Here is a 9449-nt window from a genome sequence, read left to right on the forward strand (position 1 = left end):
ATGTAAAGTAAAGGACACACATACATGTAAAGTAAAATAAACATTGTGTGTGTGTGTGAGAGTGTAACCTGTTATCCCTCACTAGGGAGGTTCAGACAGGAGGTCCCAGAGTTCAAAACACAAATAAATAAACAACAATGATAAACAACAACAACAACAACAAAAAACAACAATGACACACAGGGTCACAGAGACAGCGAAAGACAAAGAAGGAAAGGACACACACACACACACACACACAGAGAGAGAGAGAGAGAGAGACAGAGAGGAGAAGGAGAAGGAGAGGAGGGAGAGGAGGAGGAATTTGGCGCACACCTGTAATTCTAGTATTTGGGAATTCAGGGCCAGTTTGGGCTACAGAGGATCCTGCTTATAAATAACAAATAAATCATAAAAAGTGAGCAGAATCAGAGTGTTAGCTAGCTCGAAGATCTCTTCTGGCTTCCGGAGTAGCAGCAGGAGCAGGGCCTGAAAGGAGAGCGCAGGGCACCTCAGCTGCCTGGGAAGAGGGTTAGAGGACTTCGGAGGAATTCAGATTGGGCCACTGCGCCCTCCGGGAAGGCCGGAGAGCTGGAGACCTGGCTGGGCGTCTCCTGCCACCCCGGGGCCGGGCTCCTGGGGATCCGCTCCAGGCTCTGCTCGGCTCCTCCTCCGGGGCGTCTCCGGCTGTCAGCCAATGGGCGGCGGGCGGCGGGGAGCGGGAAGCAGAGCGCCGGGGCCCAGCCTCCTAGGCGCGGGGGCCCCCGCAGCGCCAGGTCCGCGCCCTGGAGTCGGTGCCCGGTTCCCGCTCGGTCCTCGCGAGCCTTCGAGGTGGCCAGCGTGCAGCGTCCGGGCGACAGAGCACCCCGAAGATGCAGGATGGCAGCGCAGCCGCCCGCCAGCCTCTCCTACCGCACCACGGGCTCCACCTGCCTGCACCCGCTCAGCCAGCTCCTTGGCATCCCGCTAGATCAGGTAACAGCGTCCCACCCGCGACCCCGGCCCTCGCTCTAGGGAGAGGGGTGCGCCCGGGTCCCCGCCCACGGCTTGGTTTACGGCTGTTTTTATGTGTGAAAGCTATCTCTTCACTTAAACTAGCAAGTTAGACTGAACACAAGTTTTGGTCTGTAATCAAATTCTTTAGTGGTGCCATTCATGAATCCAGCATCTTCCCACCGTTGTAGTTAAGTCTTTCTGATGTTTAAACTTAGGCGATCCTACTCTAAGAATAAATCTGATTAATCTGGGTGTGGTGGATCCTCAGAGCCCGGGGCAGGAAAATTGCTGCGAGGTCCAGTTTACTCTGTCTAGGTAACTGAGGGAGGCTCCTCAAACCCGAAACAAAAATAAACACAACCAAGAAGTAAAAAGCCTAACTAACCAGGTGTGTATACAGTATACGGTATAGTATGTGGTGGTGACTTTTTTGTTTTGTTTTGTTTTGTTGGTTGAGGCAGCATCTGGCCATGTAGCCTAGACGGCCTTGTACTTGACACCGAAACCTCTATTTTGCCTAGGCTGGGCTAGAACTTGTGGCAACCCTCCTGTCGCAGTGTTGAGATGCTTCTCAGACCAAGAGGGCCTTTGTTACTCATTCCTCATTCATCCTTGCTGTGCGAAGCTGACGAGTAGGGCGGGTTCTTGGAAGGAGAGGGGTGCCTCTGGGGAAGTCTTTAGAACTGTTCAGCAACTGCCTGCTGCCTTACAGGTAGAACTGGCAATGGTAAGCTGGTCAGAAGCCTTGCAAAAGACAGCTGGGGGTGGGGTGCAGCTCAGCGGTAGAGCTTGGAGTATCCAGGAGGGGTCTGGTGCTGGCCCCAGTACTGAGGATTAGACTCTTCTTGAGGTGTAGTCTTGCTTTCTTCCTTCTGGTGCCTCAGGTCAAGTCCCCTGTGTAAGATGCCTGTTGATTTAAATGGAATCAGGCAGGACAGGTTGAAAGGAGTTCTGCTGCCCTCCTTACTATTTTGTTTCTGCTAGTTTGCCCAGTTTATTTTTGCTTCTTTTGCTGGGTGTTGTGGTGCATGCTAGTATTTCCAATACTTGGGAGACAGGCAGGAAGATTGCTTCAAGTTGGAGGCCAGCCTAGGCCATGTGGACAGTACCAGGTCAGCCTGGGCTACATAGAAAAACCGTGGCTCAAAATGCAAAAGAAAACAAAAATTTCCCATCCTAGAGCTGTTCCCTCCCTCCCTTCCTCGCTTCCTCCCTCCTTCCCTCTCTCCTTACTAGAGCTAACTGCTGTCCCTTCCATTTGCATTCCTCTGACAATGAGGAAGTTGGACCTGCCTGTTTGCTTTCCTCACAGAGACAAGCTCATTCTAACTCTTAGGTTCTGCCCGTTGCCTTCTCATCAGTTGCAAAACCTCAAGAATCAGGAACTTGGTAGAAGTGTCAGATGTTAAGTCAGTTACTCTTCACTATGTAGTAAAGATCAGGAGTCCAAGGGACCCAGGCAGGGGCAGCCACAAGAACAAATTCTTTCTCTCGGATTGCTGAATTTCCATAGGATGAGTTCATTCTACATCGACCTCTCTAATTCCTACCAGAACCTATGTAATGGCACTTTCTATTTTACAATAATAGAAAATAATACAACGATCTATTTTACAGAGAAGGCTTTCTCACCTTCCCTTTGCACAGAAAGAAGTGGACTGAGGAAGGACCGAGGCAAGTCGAGAGAGGAGGTGCTAGTGTGTTGTTAAGCTTCTAGTTGCATTCATCTCCATCCCCAAGCTCCAGAATTTTTGTAAAAGTTACCCGGGTTTTGTCTTTTATTAGTTTAAATTGTGTGTGTGTGCACGTTCCTGCGCCCATGTGTGGATATGTGTGCTTGAGTGCCGGTGCCCACCGAGGTCAGAAGAGGGACTTGGATCCCCTGGAGCTAGAGTTACAAGCAATTAGGAGCTGCTGGGTGTGACTTCTGGGAACTGAACAGGGTCCTTTGAAAGAGCTGTCTTTGCTTTTAACCTCTGAGCCACCTATCCAGCACCCCCCACCCCACAAATCAACCCTGTTTTTAATTTATGAAAAGGAAGAAGAGAACATTACAGATGTGACTGATTTTAGTTCACTCCACAAACCAACTCAGATCCTCACTGGATGAGTGGAAATTCAGAAGAACACTTGGCATCACTGAGCTAGATCCTGGGTCAGCCCGACCAGCAGGGTCAGCTTGAGCAACGTGGTGGAAGAAGTGCTAATCATATGACGCCCCAAATCACTTGTTTTCAGCCTGGGGAAAAATCCCAAGCCATAAATAGTATGATGCGGGGGCCAAACTGGCAGTAGGTTCGCCTTTGAAGCCTTTTCCCGGTGTCTTAAGATTTCATATTCCTGTTTATCATTTCTAAGAAATTGAATTTCTGTGTCTTCAGTGTCTGGGTTTCCTTGCATCAAGGGATTTGTTGTCGGGGTTGGAGAGATGGCTGAGAGGTTGCCTGTGCTTGCTGCTCTTCCAGAGAACCTGAATTTGGTTTCCTTCACTCATATCAGGCAGCGCACTAACTTCAGCTCCAGAGGATTCCGTGCCCTCTTCTCCATGCCACCCGAAGGCATGCAACTGCATGTGTCCGCATACAGACACACATGCATACATCAAAAGAAAATGGATCTTTCCGAAAGCTTATCATCTGAAAAACACGGTACCATTCTCTGTGCTCTGGCTTGTGAGAGGAACACTTTATTGCTGCCCACCGATGCGCCTGCCTGGGTACCTGCTCTCCTGGGCAACTGGAAATAGGAACGCTGTGTGCAGTTATGTCTATGATGGAAGTCTATTGCTTTTTCCCCTGGGGACTTTTTTTTTTTTCTTTTTTTCTGGGAGCCACTGTGTGTGTGTGCTGAGAATTGAAAATGGGTCCTCTTAACCACTGAGCCATTTCTCCAGCCTTCCATGATGAGCTTTTAAATGAACTGCAGCCTCCTTAAATGCAAGGCAGACTCAACCACCTGAGTGGGATCTGGCATTATTTGTGTTGTGTGTAGCTTGGGAACAATGCTAATATATATATTATTATGTATATTATATATATATGTTATTACATATTATATATATATAATATATATATTGTGTGTGTGTGTTTCAGATTTTGAGGGACTTCCAATGTGGTGGTTGTGGTGAATTCTGGGGGATCAAGACATCAGTGCCTAACAGTATCCCCAAGATTTACATGTTTTTATCAAGGGTCAATTCAGCCTTAAGTCATGTACACGGTTATTTTTTTCCTTCCTTCCTTCCTTCTTTCCTTCCTTCCTTCCTTCCTTCCTTCCTTCCTTCCTTCCTTCCTTCCTCAGATCACATTCTCTTAGTTTATCATCTGCTGGTAAAACAGAGAGACTAGAATTTGAATCCAGGAAATGATGCTGAGGATAAAACAGCCAGGGTTTAAGAGTTTAACATAGGCCTATGATCTGGATTAAAGGAGGACTCATGGAAATGGAGAGATGGCTCAGTGGTTAGGAGTGCTTGCTACTTTAGCAGAGGACCTGTGTTCGGTTCTAGCACCCGTGTGGTGGCTCACAACCATCTGTAACTCCAGTGCCATGGGAATCTGACCTTTTCTTTTGACCTCTGAGGGCACCGGGCACACATATGCTACACATACATACATACATACTGGCAAAACACTGATAGACATTAAAAAAAAAAAATCTTTTTTTTTTTTTTTCAAGCATTCATAAAGACCAGCCTTGGAGACCTGGCACACTAGGCTGATGGTGACACAGCAGAAAGTTCTTACCCTGAGGTCTGTGACTTCAGGTTTCGGTCACCTGGTTGAAGTCCTTGGCTATGCTTGGAAAATCCAGCCTCGGGTCCTGTTCTTATCTAAGTCTTGCCCTGCATTAAAATCTCGGCCCACATTCCACTGCCATTGTTAAACCATTAAATATTTATTTAATCATGTCAGTACCAGGTACTTGCTGTGCGGTGAAGTGAAGTCAATGTCCCCATCCTAGAAGAGTCTCTGCACCCACAGAGGAGAGGCCCACACACGGACACAGGCAGTGTACATTACAGAGTGTGTAGCTGGCACCTCGGGGGAGCAGGAAGGGAAGGGCCCGGGACACATTTGATGCCTGTAAGATTTACTGTGTACAAACAAGACACTGGGTGAAAGTCACTTTACATGGTGACCTTGCTGGGTTTCTGGACTTGATTTCAAACTCCAGCTTTTCCGTGGTTTCAGATTTTGTCCCTCTTTCCAGGGGATTTTGGATGTCTGTTGTTCATAACAGTAGATGCCAGTATTGCCAATTATTAAAGTTCCATACAGAGAACAGTATTTTAATTTTGTGATTCTTGGTCCCAGGGATTGAAACCAGGGCCTTGAAATCTCTAGGGCACATCTTTACCAAAGAGACGGTCCCAACCCATGAAACTTGTTTTTAAAGGGGACAAGAGGCTGACCTTTTGGAAGAAGTGACCTCATCCTAACGCAGCTATTAACTTCAGACTGTGACCCGGGCTTGTTCTAGCTCACCTCAGCTCAGTATGGGAGTGAACACCCATCAGGACCAGCATCAGCTAAGAGAGCCTTCCCATCCCAAGTTCCCCTCCTCTCCATCCTTCTTCTCATTCCCACCTTCTTTCTTCTTCGGCTTCAGTCCTTTCTGCAAAGTTAAAGCTCTTCCCAGCTAATACTCCTGTCGTTGTTGGATGTCAAAAACGACTGGGTTACAGGAGGAAACTAATGTAGGTAGACCACAGACCACAAGTGTCAAGTTTCTGTTGTGTTCCAAGGGTTTCCAGAGTCGTGGGAGCCAGTGACTCAAGCCTGGGTAACGTGATGCTGATCCTAAAGTTCACTGTGGGTGAATCAGGATGCACTTCCTGTGTGCCACCTGGACTAACACAGTCCTCCTCAGAACTTGTTAGCAATGGCCCATCTAAGCCGGGTGTGGGGGCTCACATCTGTAATTTTAGCACTTAGAGGAAAAGGCAGGAGGGTTCCCGAGACTTCCAAGTCCATCTGGTTTATAGAAGGAATCCAAGGGAAGACACTGAAGGGTTTAAAGTATAAAGAGATGGTCATATTATCAATGACACAGGAAAGAGGCAAGGATGCAGGGTGGAGCAAGGGCCCTGAGGATGGGGGAAAGTTTAGAGAAATCCTTAAGGGGGTATGTTAGTTACTTTTCTCATCTCTGTGACTAAATGCCTGAAAAGAAGCAACATATGATAGGAAGGACATGTTTTGGCCCCTAATGTGAAGGTATGGTCCATCGTGGCGAGAAAAGCACGGTGATGGGAAAGCCTCAGGGGAAGTATTGGGTCCATCAAGGCAGAGAAGGCAGATGGTGGGAGAGGCTCTGTGGAGGCTCTGTGTTGCTTCTTCACATCCACAGGGATTGGAAAAGCAGAGAGAGACGTAAAGAAAGGATGCCAGATCTTCAGCATCCCATTTTCTCTAGTGAAACCTCACCCCACCAAGACTTCCAACCAGTGTCACCTGCTGAGGACCAAGCATTCAGTCATAGGAGCCTGTAGGGAGATATTACACATCTAAATCAAAACAGGGGAGCTGGAGAAAGACATCAGTTCAGTGGGCATAGAATCAACTCACGGGAAATTACGTTTTTAGTTGTTTACTCTGTGTGTGGGGGCACAGACATGTCTGTGGAGACCAGGCCACAGCCTCCAGTGTCATTCTCAGGGTCATCATCCACCTCCTTTGAGACAGGGCCTTCCACAGGCCTAGAGCTCACCAAATCGGCGAGGCCAGCTGACCCGCCCGCCTGGGCACCCTCCTGTCTCTGCATCACCAGGACGGCACTTAGAAATGTGTCACCACTTAAAGAATTTTGACCTGGGTGCTGGGAATCAAATGATTGTAAGGATGTGCTTCACTGACTGAGCCGTTTCCTCTGGCCATCCAACTTGTAGAGGGCGAATCACACCTTTGTATCTCTTTCAGCAGCTCCTTCCAGGAGCAACATGGAACAGATGAAGTTCTCAGAGAAGGCTTTTGCAAAGTTAAGCACAGGTGTTGAAGGATGCTGACAAGTAGGCAAACGTTGTAACAGTGTAAAGGGAGATACGGATGGTGGAGGATTAGGTGCAGAGCAAGTTTGAGATGGGGGCTGAGAGTCTTGAATGGAGGATTTCTGGGCTTCCATGTAAGGCAGAGTATAGATATAGGGGACAGGGTAAAAAATAAAAAAATAAAAAATCAAGTATTCTGCACAAGCCAGAAGTACCGGGATGCTGATGGACTGCCCTCACGGTTGAAGCTGCTCACGTGTATTTGCGGCTTTGAGATGGAGAAGATCTCTGGACTGTGGAAGGTTTTTGGCAGCAGAAAGAAAGATCAAAGGAGGATATGGTCTTCTGTGCCAGCCCTTCCTGCATGCATTATCTCATTGAATGCTAGCAGTGGGAGGAGTCTGCAAGGAGAGCCTTTGCTGAGTGCCAGAAGAAAAATGATCCCAGGCGGTTATGCGTGTGTGCGTGCGTGCGTGTGTGTGTGTGTGTGTGTGTGTGTGTGTGTGGGTGTTCTGGAAAAGCACTGACCCCTTTCTCTCGACATGCTTTGCAATTTTAGTAAAATGGGAGCAAAGTGGGGTTAGCAGTGGGTGGGAGGAGGCTGGTGGGAAGATGAGTCATGGAGGCGGAAGTCAGGAGGGTGGTGGTGAAAGTTGAGAAGCAGCGTCTGAGGTTAGGGTCTTGGGAGGTGCAGGTGTCTCCCCGAAACCCCAGAATCCAGTGACCTACCTGTGAGGTGGCAGTCTTTCTTAGAGCAGTATATGACTCTGGTGGAAAGTCCCTTTGTGCCTCTGAAGAGATGACAATGAGGAGGCAGAAGGTGGACTTTGGGAATAGCTAGAGAACATCACAGAGCTGTGTTAGGGCCACATAGGTATAAGCTTTATATATATATTATATACTGTTGGAGGGGTATACACACACACACACACACACTTCAGAGGCATTCCCCATATTTCAAATCAAGGAACACACTTCCAGGATTTGCGGGGCTTGTCTATAGTTCCTCAGGAAGAAAGGGGAGGGGCAGGGTTTGAACCCAGCGCTGTGGCTAACAGCTCTGAGTCTGAAGGCTCTGTGTCCTCACCATGTGGTGTCCCATGCCACATTGAGCCATCTTATTGAGACAACGGATGGTTGATAACCTGGCCCTCCAGTGTCTTCAGAGCCTCCTGCCTTTGCACACACACTTCCTCCTCTGACAACGTTATTCCTAGTGTGTGTAGCATGTGCCTTCCTGTCTACCCTCCGACCCGGTTCTCCCCAACCCCTAAGGCCTGGGAGAGCTCTTTCCCCCCCCCCCCCATGGTTCTTCTTTTTTGTGACTGTTGTGATTATTGTATTTTAATAATGCACATTACCTGAGGATTGTCTAGCTGGACACAGCATCTTAGAGTTTGAAAAAAAAGAGGTTAAGTTTGAATGAAAATATAGTCTCCTGACTAGACAAAGGAATAAAACAGAGGTCATCACCCTGTATAAATTGTTGCGTTCATGCATTTATACATTTGGATTTCTAAAATGAAAATTATAGGAGCGTGGTGTCACATGCCTTTTAATCTCAGCGCTTGGAAGGCAGAGACGCAGGCAGTGGGTCTCTGTGAATTCGAGGCCAGCCTGGTTTACCTAACGAGTTCCAGGACAGCCAGGGCTATGTAGAGAGACCCCGCCTTCATCTCAAACAAACAAATAAACAAACAAAAAACTCCAAACCAAAACAACAACTACAGAAATTATAATCTAGCCCCTGGTTTACATTTTATTGGCATTCACAGCAAACGGGTAATACTGCTGCTGCTGATTTTTTTTTTTTTTGGTAATTTACATAAAACAGCATCAATAAAGCACCAAGCATCATTTCCCTTGAAAGTTCCAACTTACAAAATAAAGTCAGTATTTTGTTTCCTGTGCTGGGGCTTGAACCCAGGGATGAGCCACGTCTCTGTCCTACCACCCTTTTGACGCTTCAGACACCCTCTTTCTTATTACTGTGCCACTTCCCTCATGGCTTGGGCATGTGTCTGTCATTCAGTGTTTTCTGCCCTGCCCAACAAGGAAAGGCTCATTTTAAAAGTTATTCATCGAGTGCCCCAGGTGCTCAATGGCCAAGTACACCTTGGCCTAGAGTGAGGTGCAGAAACCAATGTGGTCTGCGCTTTCCGGGAGGACCTGGAGCTGCTTGTTAGACTGTGCTCTTGGCTGACAAGCCTTCAGTGTGTGTGCACGCCACTTCTTAGACCTTGAGGTCTCAGAACTGCTGGGTACCCCCCACCCACCGCACTAGAAGGAATGCTATAGGAGGAGGGCCAGGTGGGGCAAGCAGAATATTCTGGAAAGGAGCTGTTTTCAGCCCAGGCACCGAGACTACAGAGAGAGGCGCTTTTCTTTCTTTCTTTCTTTCTTTCTTTCTTTCTTTCTTTCTTTCTTTCTTTCTTTCTTTCCTTCCTTCCTTCCTTCCTTCCTTCCTTCCTTCCTTCCTTCCTTC

The 9449-nt window shown here is 47.8% G+C and overlaps 1 protein-coding gene across 2 annotated transcripts in view; it reads left to right on the forward strand.

Annotated features, from left to right (window-relative positions):
* Positions 1 to 722: 722 nt before the first annotated feature.
* The window catches only part of Mboat1 (membrane bound O-acyltransferase domain containing 1), a 103426-nt gene continuing 94699 nt past the window's right edge, over positions 723 to 9449 (forward strand). Inside the window, exon 1 of one of the 2 annotated variants that reach the window (XM_055619088.1) lies at positions 723 to 954. In XM_055619088.1, the coding sequence (XP_055475063.1) occupies positions 859 to 954 (96 nt within the window). In that variant the 5' untranslated portion in view covers positions 723 to 858. The remainder of the gene's footprint in view (positions 955 to 9449) is intronic. The other variant, XM_055619087.1, reaches the window with a different exon arrangement.

This window comes from Psammomys obesus, unplaced genomic scaffold, assembly GCF_907164565.1.
Source record: "Psammomys obesus unplaced genomic scaffold, mPsaObe1.curated_primary_1811, whole genome shotgun sequence".
Classification (NCBI taxonomy): Eukaryota; Metazoa; Chordata; class Mammalia; order Rodentia; family Muridae; genus Psammomys; species Psammomys obesus.